We start from the raw sequence: 18258 nt of genomic DNA, 5'->3' as shown, positions 1-18258 counted from the left end.
CAGTGTCAAACGGGACGCGATCGGTGTCAGCACGGGAAACATTATCAAAATCGAACCCCCCTCGAACGGGCGCTTTGCTTTGCTTTGCGTTTCCTACCTACCTAACGCGTTAAATCGTTTTGTTTGTCTCCGACAACATGCTGATGATGAACGAATTCGGTTCGATGGCTTCGGCCAACATGTTGCCGTTCAACTCCATGTGCCCCGGCCTGTTCGAACACCAGATGCCAAGACCGCCGAGGATGGCTTTCAAGATGCCCCGGGTCGTGCCCGACCAGAAGAACAAGTTCCAGACGGACGACCTGTTCAAACGGCTGAGCCGCGAGAGCGACGTGAGTACCACTTGAAAATAAAAAAAAAATCTACACGAGCTACATCTTAGTAGTGGTAGGAAAAATTTGGAGAATCCCAGTTTTTTTTTGGAATCCCAAATCCGACATTCGATGTTAATCCGGATTTTTCGAATCCAAATGTAAAAACATTGCATATAAAATCGGATTTTGAAATTATTATTTTTAGATTGGTTAGGTGAATTTCTTATGTTATAGCAAATAAAATCATTATAACGGCGATTTCTTTTTTGTAATGGATATAGTATGTTTTACGACTAGAAAACTATTTTTGACTAAACATTTAATTTAAAAACAATTATTACAACAATAGAAAATGTCAAAACCATATAATGACATGTTGTACACATAGAAAAACTCAATATATATAAAATTATATGATGGTGAAATTATTATTATCTATCGAGAAATAAACGAATAATAGTTGTATAATATGGTAGAAAGTAAAAAATTGAAAAACGAAAATCAGCATTGTGAAACCCAGTAGTTACCTTTTAAGTTTTGCTATCAAAAAAAAATAAACTGAGAGGTGGGTAAAAACAAAAAAAACTGTGAGAAAGTTGGAAAAAATGTAATTCCTTATTAAACCCAGTGCGATATTGAGTAGTTCGCGATAAGTTGATCACTCTGTATATAACAGCATTTGTTCCATGATAAATATTATAGTAGTCGCGTCAGTTTGTCGAATAATTAATTATATTAAAATGTTTGAGATAAGTAAAAATTGGGTTTTTCAGTCTCTCACAAGAGAAGTCGGCCGTCTCCTTAATTTCAATACGAATTCCCTGGATAGGCTAGATTAAGTTGATGTAATTTGTTATACTTTCGCTTAAACCTCGGTTTATCATCGATGGAGAGGAAGTTTAAACGCAGTATTATATTTTGGATGAATACTGTTTGGGCATGTTGGTTTTTAAAAAAATATATTATTTTCCTAAGGCCGCTTTGAACGAAAAACATTTTTTAACTAAAAAAATAATTCAATAAAATATTTAAAATATATATATATATATATATATATATATATATATATATATATATATAAAAAATCATACATATTTACATCTCAAAAATTTATAATATATAAAATTGATATTTTGAGTATCTTACATGACATTTATTTATTTACTTAATTAGAAAAATGTTTTAAAAAAAATGTTAGGGCTGCTGTGGTGATCTGATAAAAAATGTATCTATTAATCCACACTTAAGTTTAAGATTTAAACAAAGATTTTGCGAAAAATTGCCTATCCCGAACCCCTTAACAAATAAGGGTGTGCTGTCTCAAAATGAAACAAAATATTTTGTGCTTGCTGTACTTAAAATTGGTTTCAGAATTAATGTATTTTTATTTTTTTTTATGTACAAGTACTATTGAAATGTATTGATTTGCGATCAATGTACACTTAATTATGAATTCGTTAATTTGTTTTAAATTCATTATAAACCGATAGGCTATATACTAATAATTAGTATATAATAAAAAAAATCTATTAACTGATTACTTTAAAACAGAATGAAATCGTTTTAATGAAATTGAATCGTTTGATTAATAATGCGTTTCAACAATAATATCTAAAGCTCTATAAGGCCATTTGGGTAATTCGATTTGGGTGTTGTTAATTTATCAAAATTGAAATTCCTAGTACGGCTCTTACAGCTAAGTTAACAATAATCGATGGGCGTTATTCAAAGACGGGATATTGGCCGAATTCCGGTAACTCTGGTAAAGGGAAAAGTTTTTAATGTCTCTGTCAACAAGCTCTAATTAAATCTTTTTTCATGTTTTAAATTGTCGTTGTAACATCCTTTAAAATGTTTAACTTTTTCCTAGACAGCTGTACCTACGTTAATTAGGATTATAGAAAAAAACGTTATGAAATTAGTAAAAAAAAAAAAACCCCAAAAAAAGCTTGGGAATCAGGACGAACATGCACTTTAGACCTGTTTTCCCAAATTGCTTTTGATTTGTAAACGTTTACACCGCCAAAACAATATTAACCTAATCGTGTCAATACAAGTACAAAAATTAAAAATTATTTTTTTTCTTTTGGCATATATTACAGGTGAGGTACACTAGCTACCGGGATAGACCGCACGAGGAACGGCAAAATCGTTTTCAAATGGGTTGTCGCGAAGGCCATGTGGACATTGTAAGTCAAAAGCCGCTTGTTTTCTTCCTCGCCGACAATACTTGACTAACTTTGTTTATTTTGTTTTGGTTTTCACTCAGGCTTTTGCCAACACCGGGACGAACTTGCAACTGATGTTCACTCCAAACATGCCGGCCATGACGCCCTACCATCAGCCCACCATTGGCTATTGCGATTTCGAAAAAGAACGCGGAATGGTAAGGATTTCAATCGGTTGTTATTATTATTATTTAAGTGGCCTGGCATAGAAGAAAAAAATTGGTATATTTATATCTTTGGAAACTTCAACATCAGATACATTACTTAGTCAAAATTATCCTAAAACTATAATTACTTACCTTACTATATTGTATGTGTAGTCTAATATTGTAAAGTTCAAACAGACAGACAGCGCAAATATAGGAAAAGTTTCCACCCCTATTGGAAGGGTTGTGTTGGGCTTTCGTTGCATAAAAGCTATACTATTCGAGTACTGGATTTTTTAAAGCGCAATGGCCGTACATACGAGACGATGGTCCCTCGACAATCTGGTGTCGGTTTCCTTTTCTTTCCATATTTTTCCCTCTTTTCTTTCTCGAGGGGGAAGACCTTTCGGCCAAGGGGAATGCGGATCGATACGCCGTCGGTGCTGCTGCTGCTGCTGCTGACGGAAAAGAGGGTTTAACGCCTTTGTACGAGGGGAGGAATCGAATAACATATATAAAACGACGCCATTTTGTTTATGCACCCCAATAGTGTGACTATTGTCAACGAATCGAATTGAAAGCTACACATCGGAAGTCCTTTGTAAACGTCACAATGACCTAACCGTTTCTCTTTTTTAGCAATTTTTTTTTAACGTTGTTTTACTCTTATTATTTTCTATTCCAACGTGTTGGGTTTTAATCGAAATCCAAAATTATTACTGGTATGAGAAGTAAAAGATATCCAAAGATAACAAATCAGTATACATATTATTTGGTACTTACACACATTTTGCAATTAATATATACTTAAAAAATAGAAGTACAAAATACTTAAAATGATGTGTAATTGTTTTAAATATGTTTTTTATTATGTTTTGTCTTCTCGGTTAGTTAATTATGTTTTTTTTTTACAAAAGTTAATGGACTTAAATTATCGCTGGTAATTTTCGGCCTGAATTTCTTTGTTCGTTTTTTGGATATCAAATAGATTTTATTAGGTATGTTGTTTGTTTATTACAAGAAAGTGTCCACATTAGATTTGTTAACTATTTTTAACATTCATTTATTGCGGGTAGGCTTAAATTTATCAAAATTGTTATTCGCGATAGTATACAATGCAAAATATGAACTTTTAGGTGAAATTGTTGTTTTAACTAAACATTCATTCGACCTAACTATTTATCTATAGTTATTCCATTACTTTAAATGACCCTAATATATGAATTATCCGTCAATAATAGATCCGACTTCTAATCTGTTTTCCCAATGTAGGTACACTCATTCGAGTGTGTTCCATACAAGATTACATTAGTAAAATAAGTATGCTATTTGAACGTATATGGACATTATTAATAGGTAATTGAAACGACCGGATCAGGCGGCGCTGTGCAGTAGTTATAAAATGAATGGTTTCATTCATTCACGGTGTAACACATTTAATGTAATAATATGATATTATTTTTGGATAAAAGCAGAACACGCGCCCCCTCAACAGTCGCCGGGGGTACCTAATAGCAAAATTACCCGTGAAAAGGTGTGCGTTTCCTTTACACAATATTATATTCGTGTTTTTGACAGCCCTGACAAATTTACTCCGAAGAACTGACAACATAATATAATATATAGATAGGCGGGTCGGGGGTAGGTATAAGTACCTATACATAATACACGGGGTCTTGATTTCACATGTCTATGCATCGCCGCACCCTACGGTGTATTCCCGTTTGTACACACACACTCAGATATTATTACACTACCAGGACCTAGTAGTGTTGCATAAAGCCAACATTTTTTTTCCCTCCGTAAATCTACCGGACACTGCAGGCAATAATAATAATAATAATATTAGAGGTATGTGAAATGTCGCTGCCAAACAACAATATGATTTCTTGTTGCGCGTTTACAAAAAAAAAAAAAGTAAAAAAATAACCTATCCGCCTGTGTACCTGTGTGTTGTGTCAGAATGTTTTTACAATATTTATTATGCCTTGCCAAACGGTACAAGTTATAAAATAAATAGAATAGATGCATTTAAGTACTATTGACAAATGAAAGAGATCTGAGTGATTAGGATAAGTAATGAGTGGACAAGAGCAAGTTTGGGAGAGAACAGAGTGAGAAGGTTTGGAGCGTTGAATGAATAGGTAAAGTGAAATACTAGTGGGACATGAGTGTTAAGGGGTTTTCAAGATACAGAGGTAGACCAAAGAAGAAACGGGTGGATATCGTTATGTGCCCACGAAGGATGCACTTTCAGAGTATTGCGCCTGAATTACAATAATATTATAGTCAGAGCTGGACATTCTTTATGTAGTTTATGGCCAGGCATGTGGTGGAAAATTGGGAATTAGTGAAAACTGTGCTCGAATTATACACATTAAGCAGGGGAGTGCCCCGATTGTTTTTAATCGTTTGACATTGTCGTTTTTATAGGTATATTATTATTTTAATGTCCTGCGCACCCTCTCGGGGTGTTAACTGGTTTTGGCCGTGGTAGAGTATGTAGAGCTGTTCGTTCGTAACAAACGCACGGTCTGTCGTCGCGCGAGAAACAATAAGAGTTTATTATTTTATTTTTTTATGTGCATTTAGACCGTGACGTTTAGCGAATGTTAATAGGGTGAAACCGGAGAGTATCGTGTCATATAGTTATTATAATAACATGACAAAATATCGACACGTCACACTCCGTTCGACAACAGTAGCCGTGTAGTGACACCAAATTGACCGAGTGGACAGTAATATAATATCGTGTGTATTTTATTGACAAACAAACAAAACGCCCTAAGCAGTGCTTAGTAAGCAAAATAATCAAATACCTGCCGTCTCACGTCTGACCGAAATTCTGATCAATCAAATTAAATCAAGAACCAGTACGACGAGAGAAGTTAGCGAAACGGGGTGAAGATGTAGTCATTTTATTTATTCTATTCTCTTAACACACACAAGCCACCTCAATCTCAGCGACCTTTCGTCTGGCCTACACAATAGACATCACCACCGCCAAACTGCTTCTAAAATCCTCTACAAGGGTCATACTCATTGCTCGCGTTTGATCTATCCTATTCAAATAAATTAACCTAGGTACACGTTGTCCGACTGTTTAGCAATTAACAAACCTTCCTCTACCCCGACTGGATGTTTAGTTATATCAACACTTTGCACTCTGTCTATTGTAGCCGTTTCGCTAATTAGGTATTATTATTATTCAAACATTTACACGGCTATTATTATGACCTTACTCGTGTTTTGTGCGTGAACAATAGTCATCTGTCGTCATGCTAATATTATAGTCACGCCTATAATATTGCAGTGGTCACTTTGCGATTATTAGTAGTGTCCGCCGACTCCGTCAATAGCACCGGTAGTCCGGTAAAAAAAAAAATTATGTAAAATAATATATACAAGTATTTCCTTTTTTATATTTCCCTAAAAAAAAAACGCCCATCGGTGACACACATAATGTAGTTAAACATAACGATTCGATTAAAGAGTGCGTCGCGCCGGAAGGATTTCTCAGCTGGAGGTGAAAAAAAAAAGAAACAGTAAAATTACATTAGTAATTTAAAATTTTTTTTTTTTTATACTTACCCTATTTATTTACACAACCCCCCGACCGAGAAAATATACCTTTCCCTTACGACCCCCGGTACGTTTTGTCATCGCATTAGTAACTCTTTGACTCTCACAGCGTGCAGTCCGGCATTTCAATCCGCTAAAAAACCCACCTTTGACAAGGTACACTTGCGAAAACTACAGAATTATTATTATTTTTTTTTTATAAACGTATTCACTGTTGGTTTTATTGTGATTGTGATTATTATTATATTTTTCCCCGACGTGATAAGTTTATTAAGAGACATCTGTCTACGGAGCTGCGATTTTATTGCCACCCACCGTCATAGGCGGTCTATTGCGTTAACCCCTTTGCCCTCTTTTTTTTTTTTTTGTATCCTCTACATTATACATAATGGTTGTCTGAACCCTTCGATCCGAAGCTAAATCAACGACAACAATGTAAAAAAAAAAAAAAAAACAATTATTCGATATCGACGTGTTTAAATTATGTACTTATGCGTGCATAATATAACAGGAGAGCAATATACACGTTTATTCCCATTTAATTTCATAATTTTTTTTTTGTACAATCTGTAAATAAGACATTTTGTCAGACAGGCGGTTTTCAATTATCTAAAAAAAAAAACTGTAGGCTTTCACAAAAGCTACTTGGATTATACAGTGCAGTCATGTTCAACAACTTATCAAAAAAGTATAGTCTAAGTAAGTAAGACTTAGAAGCGTGGGTCGACAACAATCTGCGTGTAATAATAATGATAATAACAATAGGGATGGCGATGGCGAGAGGGATGAAATCCGAGACGGGCAAACTCGATATTCCTAGACATTGTACATATTATACAGAAGAATATTATATTATGCTTGCTTATGTCGCATAGAGGAGTCGGTTGCGGTAGGAATGCGGTTTTGCCGCCGTCACTGGATATCACACTGTCTGTGTGCCGGCCGGAGATTGTGTGTCGGACGTGTGCAACGATTTTTGTGGTCGAAAAAACCCGGCTAATTATTTCATTTCTCGTCACACACACCCCGCAAGTGTTGTAATGTATTGTAGTGCGGTGTTTTCCAGTGGATCTGAGATTCTTGGATAGCCACAGAACTCCTTGGACTGCGACGACGACCGTGCGGTTGTCTTCACCCCGTGATTCCCATGATAGACCTATGTATTGTGTATTTCATATTGTAACGGTGACCGCGATGCCTTAAACCGCAAACCGAAAGAAAAAAAAATTATAATAATAATAAGAGGAAACGGGCTGTCCAGGGGAATCCAGAAACCGATCCCGGATCCAAAGTGTCTGGGCTGAGGGGCAAGTATCGTTATGTTTTCACGAAGACATCGTGGTTTTCTACAGGATTATATTATTTCAACACGGTATGGGTACACCTTACTCAAATTCGAATTACTATATTATAAGTGGTTTATTCGATTAAACAATATAAATTATTATTACATTTTTGAAAACCTTACCTTCGCTCGATAATAGCAAGCAGTTGTTCAAACAATTCAAGTAAAAACTATCTATATACATAATATGATTGGTAACCGGTTGATTTCGAAAATATGTTAGGTGTAATAATATTATAACAAAAATAAAAAAATTAATATTGTAACATAAATAAATAAATCGCAACGATTTTAATATTCACAATAATTAGAAAATATCAATAGGTGAAAATATTCAATTTTATTAGATAAAATAATATATAGAAAAATTAGAAATAATTTATTACTTCTAATAAGTTAGGTATTTCTTTTTAGTTAGGTTAGGTTAAGTTAGAGGAAAAGGTTTTATGGTATTTTCTTGGTTTTACATCTCGAAAAACCCCACTCAAATATCTTTCGGGCGTTTAAACATGTTTGGCCGGAATTTCACTAATCTAAAGACTGGCTAAAAAATAGGTTCCATCAGCCGTTTGTTTTGCGCAATGGGAGATACGATTTCCAAAAATCTAACGACAGAGACATTTTTTATGAAAAAATTAGGGTCCAGATAGTCGATAGATACCTATCAGGTTAGGTGTACACGCTGTCGTCGAGGGTGGTTGCTTGCGGTCCGGCTACCGACAGATAATTTTCCACCGACAGGTACACGGGTACACGTATCATCGTTGCACAGTAACATTGTAATCACAATAATACATACCTAATAATAATATAATATGATACAACACGGGCTAGTGTATATGGTGGCACACGGCAGCCGGGATACGCGATACCCGTACGCGGTTTTGGACCGGTCGGTCACGGGAGAAGAGAACATTCTCTCTGTTCGGGTGGTCTCTTGTCCGTGGTCATTACTTCCGGAACGTCGAGCACCCCGGCGAAATAATAAGAAAAAAATTATAAGTATAATGTATAAGAAAAAAAATATATAGGAAAGAGCAAAAAAATAAAAGAAGGCGACCTTTTTGGCGCGCCTCCCGCACAACTACACCGGCCGGCCGGTCGCGTATATCGATTAACATTGATATTGTATGCAACACATTGATCCGGAAAACACATATTGTACACACAACAATAACATAATGTTGTATTTTTTTATTATAATAATGTCGATGACCGTTTTTGACCGCGATTATAATAATAAGTGCACGAACATCAGCTCTCATACTGTTTTGTAAATCGACCTGACCGACACACGGTGTAATACGTATACGCGGACCACACACGTGCAGCAGCTCACCCTGTATACCGTGTACTACAGTACCGAGTTGCTGAAATCAAAAATCATATTTTAAAAATTATTTTAGTTCACAAGTACAATATCATTAGTGTTACATACAGTATACAACATATACCGCTTAAAGCCACGCGATTTGCCTGAACGTTGAAGCAATGCATACACTAATTTTTTTTACTACGGTTTAATTTAAAAAAGACAATAACGCCAATAATATTAAACTTTTACTCGTTAGCTTACAAACAAGCTATTCAAATTTAAAAAAGTCAAAATTTACATATTAATTCAATAACTAATTCGGGCTGAGTACTAAATATTAGGTAACTTTAGCTTCGTTTGTATATTTTATTTGTTATTGAACTATCAAAAACACAAATAATTCATTTGGGATTAATTATAATTGTAATTTTTTGTTGCTTTTAAACAGCAATAATTTATATTTTAAAAATATGTTTATGATATTTCATCAAAATATTTTTTAAAATCATGTTTTAGCACATTTTTAGTACCCAATTATAATACCAACAAAAATGTTGCAATACGGTTTTCACAAATAAATAAAATAATTATAACAAGTGAACACCAAGCCTTCCAGAGTGTTGCTATCGCCAAGTAGGTACCTACTATAACACACTGCTGTCGCGTACCTAACCTTTTTCTATACTTCACCGCATTGGTATAGTATAATATTGGGGTCGAACGATTTACGAGCACCGTTATTGGTGAAGGTCGGGTTCTTTTTTCTAGTCAAACTAATTTTGCCCGATCGTCGATTAAGTGTATAATTTACCGTGCAAAAGCGTTTCATAGATTTCACGCGCTGGCCTTTGACAAGTCTATATCGTATGGGATGATGTTACATACTGTTATATCATACTGTATATATCTTATTATTATATTGCGTGGGGCTCGGTCGTGTGGCAAACGCGTCGTATCTAATCAACACGTTTACATACGGACTATATAGAGACAGTTTCGGGTTAGAAAGGGCAAAAGGGTTGTTCTACAAAAAGGGCGTCCGGTGTCCGAACCCTTTTTTATTATTTTTTTTAATAGCTGTAACGCATGCCTGTGTCGTCACGGGACACAATAATAATAATTGCAATAGCGATAATGGACGACAATAATTCATATAATATTTTACAAGCGGCCGTATCGGAGACACGAATCGATTAGAATCAAGCGGTTAAACACCCCGATTTTCGACGTTTAGGATTTGTCACCGGGAAGGCTAGGGGGGTTGTTAACCCTCCCGGACTTATTTACCGGTAAAAAACGTGGTAAAAAAAGCCCAAGCACAAGAGAGACAGTCTTTGAGTGTCTGTCATCGTTAATATTTTTTTACCTTAAACTCATACCTCTTTACAGGGTTGAAATGGGACCATCTTATGTAGTAGACATTTTGCAAGGATTTTTGGCAAAAAAAAACAAATTGCTTCCAATCCCTTTTGCAATAGCTTAGCTTATTTTCCGTAGTTATTACCAATACGATTGATAGAAATTAATGCTGTGAGAAACATGTCGACTTTTTGTCCAGTTATCGTTTATCGGTTGTGCAGCGTTTAAGGTCATTAAAACGTTTTGCGTTTGTGTACACAAAACGGGTACGGGTTAACTCTACCCAGTACGGACTACTATTATTATATATACCTTCCGAGGGTCGCAAAAGGGTTGAGAACGTTAAACAGAATCGACAGCCGATAATTTTAGTGTACACACACACTCACATAAAACCGTGTGTTTGTTTACTTGGATCCGTTTCACCGCCTCTGATTTTGTTTTTTTATACATTGTAATAGTAATAATAATAGGGACGTCTTAAAATCACAGGTAGTCGACATATAACGGGGGTCGTGATAATATTATAAGATGTTTGGGAATCGAATTTCGTTTGTTTACAATGTGTTTCACTCTGCCCGGGGATTACACCTATAAGCACACGGGTTCGAAACACACGACACAGATGACGTTGCCCGTGTAAAATTCTATTGTGTTCATATTGTGTCTTAACAGCCCTTTTGGGCCCTTTGAACGCACTACATGTATTTTGTTCACGCCGTAATACCTCGGGAAACAGTTTACCCCCCTTATTTTTTGGTTTTACCTTAATAAATAAAAAAAATGAGTTCAATATGAGATCTCCCTTAAGTTATAAGACTTTTCTCGAAAAAGAGAATTACAGAAAAAGTCCACCCCTCCTATATAGGGGTCCTCCTTCTTGGGTGTTTTTTTTTATTTTGTTGAGGGGAGGGTGAACTTTTTTTTAATGTTTGATCTATTAAGGCACCTTTTATGGTGTCTATCGTATAAACAAAGATTTATTTTTCATTTGGTTATTTTTTTCTTCTATTTTCCAGGTGCACATTCTGTCGCCGTTCATAATGAACGGGGTTTGCGTCCAATGGCGAGGACGGATCAATTTGGAAAAACTGGACGGGGTCGGTTGCTTGGAGTACGACGAAGAGCGAGCCATGGTATGTATTATATTGTGCTATAATTTTATCGTTTGTCGAGACAGAATTTTAGTGTTAATGTCGTTTGTTTAACAACAGTTTCTCGAATTTTACATGAACTTTTTTAAAAAAGGTTTGTTCATTTTTTTTGTTTTTTAGATTGAACACCAAATACTTCAGGAGCAAATCGAAAGGTACAACAACCGCGTTAAAGACCAACAAGACAAATCGCGCTCGTACAGGCCACAGGAACGCGTCCATGTGCCCGAAATGGATCCCGGCAAGAGATACAATAATTTCTAACCCAGTTGATTGTTTTTGTTTTTTTATTAATTTTATTTTTTGTTTTATATTATTATTATTATTATTATTATTATTGACTAAAATATTGTTGGTGTAAGAAAAAAAAAGTCTTGTAAACCCCGCTTGACCTAACCGTTTACACTTGACAATTTATTATTGTATGTTTTACTTTTTTTTTTCTTCGAGGCATTAAAAAAAAATTCCAACCATGACTTTGTTTTTGATTTATTTTGAAAATTATTGGTGAAACAATTCAGAGAATACAATACTTTTTGTTGAAAATAATTGAGTAATTAAAATATTTTTTTTAAACTTACCGAGTATGATATTATGACAAGGTAAGTTCTTAAAAAAAAAGCCGATAAAGGACACAAACTTTTTTTCCCAAAGTCACAGGTTTTTGCTTTTGCATTTACACGGAACAGATTGTTCTTGGAATAAATTATCAGTTTAATTTGTTTGGTAAGTATAAAAATTAAGTTAAAGTCGTTATTGAACCTTTTACGATTGATAAAAAAAAGATGGCCATTTTCCTTTAGTAAAATATTTGATTTGGTTTGGGTAAATTTATGTTTTGTGGAAATACTATTTTTTTATTTATATCTTAATTTTCAGGAAATACATTAAGCTTTTTTACACGGTTGAACTCCTATACTTTTGCAATATTGTTCTATTTTTTAGTTAAACTAACTAAAACCAAAAAACAGCACAGTCTTTAGATGTTTATTGTATGATAAACTTGATAATGCTTGATAAATGCTTTTCTATAAAATTGTCATTTTAAAATTGTGTCATCGCGATGTTCTTTGAGTATTAAAGTGTATTTAAAATTAAAATTTTAGAATACAAACTATAGAGAGTTGATTAACAGTTCATATGTTAGTAGTTATCAATTAATATTATTAATATTAATAAATATAATTATTAATTAACGTTAAAAATCCATTTGTTTTTCATTATTTTAAGTGTCCAACTAATTGTACGTATTTAGTATAAATTATTACTCATATAATTGACTAAACAACTTTGTTCAATAAAATGTTTTTTTTTAAATCTGAATTTAATACACTATAAATATACATGTTTTAAAGATACAGTGGTGTATAATTTTGATGGACTTATATAAATTCTACACGGGTTGATCTAAACTACACTTTTTTTCAATTATTTCTTCTATACAAAATTATGATCTTAGCTAAAAAAGTTCCAAGTAAAATCTTTGTCTAGTTAATTAAGGAGTGAGTCTTTAAAGTTAAATATAATTATAGGTATTTAATTTACCCATTTAAATAGAATTAATCTTTAATGCAAACAATAATTACCTCTTGTCGGTTAAGTTATATATCACACTACAATCGCCCAACTAAAAGCAAACGGGGTGTAAAAAAGACCCACGGAAACAAATAATTAGTTGTGCCCAGAAAAAAATGACTTTTTCACCTCGATTAGAAATTTTCAAAATAATTTTTGGCGCAAAAATGTATTTGCAACGGTTAAATATTCATGTCCTTCGACTAGTGGGAGTTATAGGCCCACGATGGTTATTAATAGCTAGACTTATTTGAAGTGAACTATTCAAAATGTCTTGAACATTACACCACCTATAGTTCGCGTACAAGACCAAAGAGTATTAAGACAAAAAACTAATAGTTTGCTTTTAAAATTATATTTATTTCATCTTGAAACGAGCGTTGGTGTTTTACATAAAACGGTGTCAGTTCATTTAGTTTTTACAACAGTCCATCTGGCCACAGTAAGGATTTTTGTCGACCTTACTTCTCAAGTCATCGCGCAGCGAACTAATGAATTCCGTCGGAACTTTCTTAATGATTTCTCCGTTATCTTCGAGAACACTTCTCCGTTTAAATGTTTTCATTTGGCCGTACAATTCCGAGTTGTCCTGTACTTCTTGGCTCACGGGATCGCTCTCTCTGTACGACTCGAAAGGCAGTTCATTGTATGGATCGTCCGCTCTGGAGTTGTCGACATGATGTTCGTACTTGTGATCCGAAAGTCGGATCAAGCTGGTTTTGTGTTTAAACCGGTTCTCCAAATAAGCATCGGCATTTTTCAAACACAGACATTCGCCGTCTTTTTGCTCGCCGGCTTCCTGTTGGTCTTCCATCATTTCCAGCCGACCTTGTAAACACTAAAAACGATATTCGTTCTGTTAACATCATCAGCTAACCATTGTATTGGCCTAATATTATGGTGTGTACGTGTCTTATGGGGATCCCCAAATTTTCGTGGACATATTCATGTCACAAAATCGGTTACGTTTGACAAGATACAGCTGATTAGAGATCAGATATGATAAGACAATAATTTCAATCACGATTAAGGATAACTAGATTTGGCCAAAGGCGTGTAAGAAACCACTGTTGTATTGGCCTGCGAAATAATTTAGGGATGTGGGTGTAGACAGTTTGGGAGACACTCTTATCATAAGTTGTTGACTACTCAGTTATCTAAATTCATGGACTTAATCCAGATTTGGTGGGTTTAATTCGTCTTATGTTATCGCCGATCCCTCTCATCAGCAGCCATAATCAACTGTCTCTTGATCTTAGATTGGAGAAAGAGGAGAGAAAGTGATGGTAAATGGAGGGAAATTTATCAAACTTACAAACATATCTATTATTTCGTTTATACGAAGCGATTTAAACTATTCAATGTAAAAGCTACTTTTGTTGGCCTCAAATTAATCAAAATATCGATCATAGTAAATTAAGAATAGCAATGTTATTTCTGGAGAAATTAAATTATTTAAAATTTCAATTCTTTGATTTTTGTCGTTTTTGACGTATTAAATTATTGTAAAAATTGTATTACAACAAAGAAGGGTTGTAGCCATTTCATTTAATATGTAAATTACCTGGGCCGCTACTTGATGTTTACAAGCCGGAACTGCTGGGGCTTGTGGCTTACACATATTTTGCCTGTTACACGGTGTTTTTGCGCCAACACAACAAGGTAAATCCAAACGACGCTTAGGAGCCTTTGTAGGTTTTGGCTGTTTTTTATTAGTGTCGTTGCAACCTCCTTTTGATCTCATCGTAGGACATACGCCTTTTTCGGTATCCTGACCTATAGCGTTTTGTTGTCTTTTCACCACTTTGCGGGTCTTATCTAGATTCTTTTCCAATGATTCTACTTTTTTGCGTTCGTGGTTGCAACTTTTCCTAAAGGAAAATTGTTTAAATACAAAAATTGAATATTCGATTATTTCTTCAGTATTGCGCTTACATGTAAAAGTCGACACGTTCCTCTAACATAGCGATTTTTTGATCGTTCGCCGCTTTGTTTTCTTTCATATCTTCGACTCGTTTTTTACATTCGTTCAATCTATCGATTATGTTCATGCAATTGTTTTGTTCGTATTCGATGATCTCCTCTTTTTTTTTAATCGTCTCGTTTAGCTCTTCTATTTTTGCACACATTTGTTTTTCTAAAACAAAAATACAACATTGAAATCCCGTCAGACTTCCAATGTTGTGTACACTTACCGCGAGCTTGAGATTTTCTTAAGTCCCTTTGCACGTACAACAAGTTTGTTTCATACGACTCTAACTGAGCATTGAGCGAGGCCTCTTTCTTTTCGAATGACGCTTTTAGTTCCATTTCCATTTGGAAGTGTCTGCGTTCTCCGTCGCATATCGCTTTCTGCGCTGATTTTTCCTGTTCGCACATTTTTTTTTTCATTTCGTCTAATTGACACTGTAATTTTTGTCTCTCCAAGTAATTGGTCACGCAATCGTTGTTAATCGTGGAACAAGGATCAGGTGGACAGCCACCGCAATCGTCGATCTGACAAGAAGGCGTGTCCATCGACGAACACGCGTTTGACTCTTCGGGAGGACATTTAGTACATGGGTCACATTTGGTTTTTGCACAGCCTTGTGTTTCCACATCATCACTATTTAACGAACAATTGGTAGTTTGTACGCCAATGGATGAAGTTTTGACTTCGACGTCGTTCCCGGACTTCAACCTGCATTCCGCCATGTCAGCGTCCCTTTGAATATTTGTGATCTCTAACAAGCGTTCCACTTCGGTGGTGAGCTCCAGGGCAGTCTTCGAAAGCCTCACGTTTTCTCCGACAAGTCTTTGAAAGCAATAGTGATCGTTCCGGTTCGGGTATCATAAAACAAAAAAGTTATTGTACTTGATATTTAAAATATATTGTAAAAGGAGTGTCCTAAAAGAACTGAGAGTAGTTATCGTATTTCTGGACTACACTATCAAGCGCTCGGAGAAAAATGATTCATTAATGAAAAGTCCTCTTTGAGCTCTTTTGATAAAGAACTCACAGATGTTTGATTTTTTTTACCAAAAGTTGTTCGATGACGCAGAGCCTAATTCTTATCGCATGTGGTAACCTTTTTCAATTAATATGGATCGACATTCACCATTTTCAGCAATTAATTGAAAATCTCCACACGATAATTCATCTGTTTTTTTGTTAAAAAGTGAGAAATCCAAGCAGATTAAATGTGGAAGGAACAGATGATTCTTCGCTTAGGACTTTGTAAACAATATTTGAAAATGCTAAATAACAATCCAGATTGTTTGAAGAAAGCCATCACATTCGATGGGAGTGGTGTTCAGCATTTTGATCTCCTATACTACTAAAACCTGGAATATGAGTCGATCTGCAAATAGCTTTAGGCAAAAAAATCTTTGAATTCTTTACCAAATGAGATCAAAGAGCGCTCTATCTTTAGCTAATGCTATGAACTATAGCCTGACATAAAAACTGACACAGTGACACATCAGTTATTTCTACCACAGATTCAAGTATTCGATATTAACAAAAAACGCATACAACCTGTTATTTTCTTTCAACAATATATCCCGGTCACAATGTTCAGGCAAAATTTTGTTTCCCGTTTTCTCCTGTCCCATAGTCGCTTCTTGTAGGTTCCTCTTGTCGTCGTTAGTGGGAATATTTCTTTTTTTATCAATATTTTTCTCTGCAACTGTGCAGGTGTCTTTGATATCGCATGACTCTTTTTCAGTTTTGATTTTCAATGGTTTGTCAATACACTTTTGCGGTTTGGTTTCTTGCATTTGTTTTTCCGTACACGTTGTTAGCTTTTCGGACTTGGCGTTCAGTTCTTTTTTATAACACCGCATTTCGACTTCCATGCATTTTATTATCTCGCCTAACTGTGCCGCCGTGTCGTTTGCCTTGATCAGATCTTTCCGCACGCATATCTCTTTTTTCTTAGCGCACTTAAGTAGTTCGTTTAACTCATCAATTTCGCATTTATTTTTGCAGTTTTCTCCTGTCAGCAATTTCAGTTTTTTTTTCAGTTCTTCGTTTTCTTTCTTGAGTTTTTCTTCCGTTTTTTGTCTGCACTCAACATCGCCGCTCAGTAACACACTTTGCCGTCTACATTTATCATTTTCGTTACTGGCGTCGCATAACTTCCGGCTCAGCGATTCAGCGTACGATTTAGACTCAGACAGGTCCAATTCGGACAGAGCTATTTTCTTTTTCAACACTTCGTTTTCGTTTTTGTGACTCATCAACTGTTTTTCTAATTCTTTCATTTTCCCTAGCAATTCGTCAATGCGTTGCTTGTGTTGTATGTTCGATTGTTTCTCGGCGTTCAGATCGTCTTTGGCCCGCGTGAGTTCTAATTTGTTCGACGCTATTTCGGACTTTAAGTTCTTTATGGTGGATTCCAATTCACTTGTATTGCAAACCATTTTCTGTTCCATTGCTTTCTTTTCATTGGTGAGCTTCACGATTTCGTCTTCGTTTAACTGAATTCTACTGCTCAATCCGTTTATTATGTTGTTCAAGTGGACTAACTTTTTGTCCAAATCTGCAATCTCGTTGGTTTTTTCTAAACTCTGCGCTTTCTCGCGTTTCAAATCGTTTTCCAGTTCGGCGTGTCGTGCTTTTAACGCTTGGTGATCCGTGACCAGTTGTTTGTTGCGTGATTCGTTATCGGTTAATTTCTGCTGAATCTCATTTAGCTTCAATTCCATCTGCTGTTTCGATTTGATATAGCCGTCGAGCGTTTGATTGTGTTCGGTGATTTGTTTGGTCAACGTCCGGTTTTCTTCAACTCGCATGTTCAAACAATATTTCATATTGACCAACTCGTCTTCCAGGTTTTCCGTTTTTTTCAATAGTTGTTCATACGCGGCATTTTTCGCGTTTAATTCACGAGTCACGCGGTCCAAATCGGAATCCATCAGACTGCTATTCGCGATAACTCTTTTCAACTCGTCTGCCAAGTTGGTCAGGTCGTTTCGCATCGCGTTGGTTTCGCACTCCATTTTCATCATGTCTTCGGCTTTGCGTTGTAATTCCAGTGCTAGATCTTTGATATCGGCTTCGTATCGACATAGCACGCGGGTTTGGGTGTCAACGTCATCTGTCAGCCGGTGAATGGCGTTTTTCGCTCTGACCAGAAGCTCTTTGGCCCACTCGCACGGTTCGTCAGATGCACAGCCCTCTTCAATCGCACAGAGTAACTCTTTGACGTCTCCACAACCGTTGTGTTTTATAGAACATTCTGTGTTGAGATCACATG

At 35.5% G+C, this 18258-nt stretch overlaps 2 protein-coding genes across 2 annotated transcripts; one reads left to right on the top strand and one right to left on the bottom strand.

The window, feature by feature from the left end:
* LOC126839668 (protein big brother-like) lies at nucleotides 1–11896 on the top strand. The gene is made up of 5 exons (XM_050575077.1): nucleotides 1–332; nucleotides 2417–2503; nucleotides 2584–2700; nucleotides 11309–11425; nucleotides 11564–11896. The coding sequence occupies exons 1-5, from the start codon at nucleotides 138–140 to the stop codon at nucleotides 11705–11707; spliced, it is 660 nt and encodes a 219-aa protein (XP_050431034.1). The 5' UTR covers nucleotides 1–137; the 3' UTR covers nucleotides 11708–11896.
* Nucleotides 11897–13430: 1534 nt separating this feature from the next.
* LOC126839779 (uncharacterized) lies at nucleotides 13431–17980 on the bottom strand. Its single transcript, XM_050575187.1, has 5 exons — nucleotides 16536–17980; nucleotides 15214–15812; nucleotides 14954–15155; nucleotides 14583–14889; nucleotides 13431–13856 (listed from the first exon to the last, which is right to left on the bottom strand). Exons 1-5 carry the CDS (start codon nucleotides 17978–17980, stop codon nucleotides 13431–13433), a joined length of 2979 nt encoding a protein of 992 aa, XP_050431144.1.
* Between the last annotated feature and the right edge of the window lie 278 nt (nucleotides 17981–18258).

This window comes from Adelges cooleyi, unplaced genomic scaffold (genome assembly GCF_023614345.1).
Source record: "Adelges cooleyi isolate 19-005CV unplaced genomic scaffold, UGA_ACOO_1.1 ACOO_flye_CR_arks_rails_tigmint_CR_PRNA_307, whole genome shotgun sequence".
In the NCBI taxonomy this organism is placed as follows: Eukaryota; Metazoa; Arthropoda; class Insecta; order Hemiptera; family Adelgidae; genus Adelges; species Adelges cooleyi.
This window is presented reverse-complemented; position numbering and strand designations above follow the sequence as displayed.

What these genes read in the sequence shown, in the direction of transcription:
- LOC126839668 (XM_050575077.1), top strand. Translation starts at nt 138, where the DNA reads ATGCTGATGATGAACGAATTCGGTTCGATGGCTTCGGCCAACATGTTG. An exon ending in GGCTGAGCCGCGAGAGCGAC is followed by an intron (nt 333 to 2,416) that starts GTGAGTACCACT and finishes CATATATTACAG; the next exon opens with GTGAGGTACACTAGCTACCG. An exon ending in GCGAAGGCCATGTGGACATT is followed by an intron (nt 2,504 to 2,583) that starts GTAAGTCAAAAG and finishes GTTTTCACTCAG; the next exon opens with GCTTTTGCCAACACCGGGAC.
- LOC126839779 (XM_050575187.1), bottom strand. Translation starts at nt 17,980, where the DNA reads ATGCGAAACGACCTGACCAACTTGGCAGACGAGTTGAAAAGAGTTATC. An exon ending in AAGAAAATCTCAAGCTCGCG is followed by an intron (nt 15,156 to 15,213) that starts GTAAGTGTACAC and finishes TTTTTGTTTTAG; the next exon opens with AAAAACAAATGTGTGCAAAA. An exon ending in AACATCAAGTAGCGGCCCAG is followed by an intron (nt 13,857 to 14,582) that starts GTAATTTACATA and finishes TATCGTTTTTAG; the next exon opens with TGTTTACAAGGTCGGCTGGA.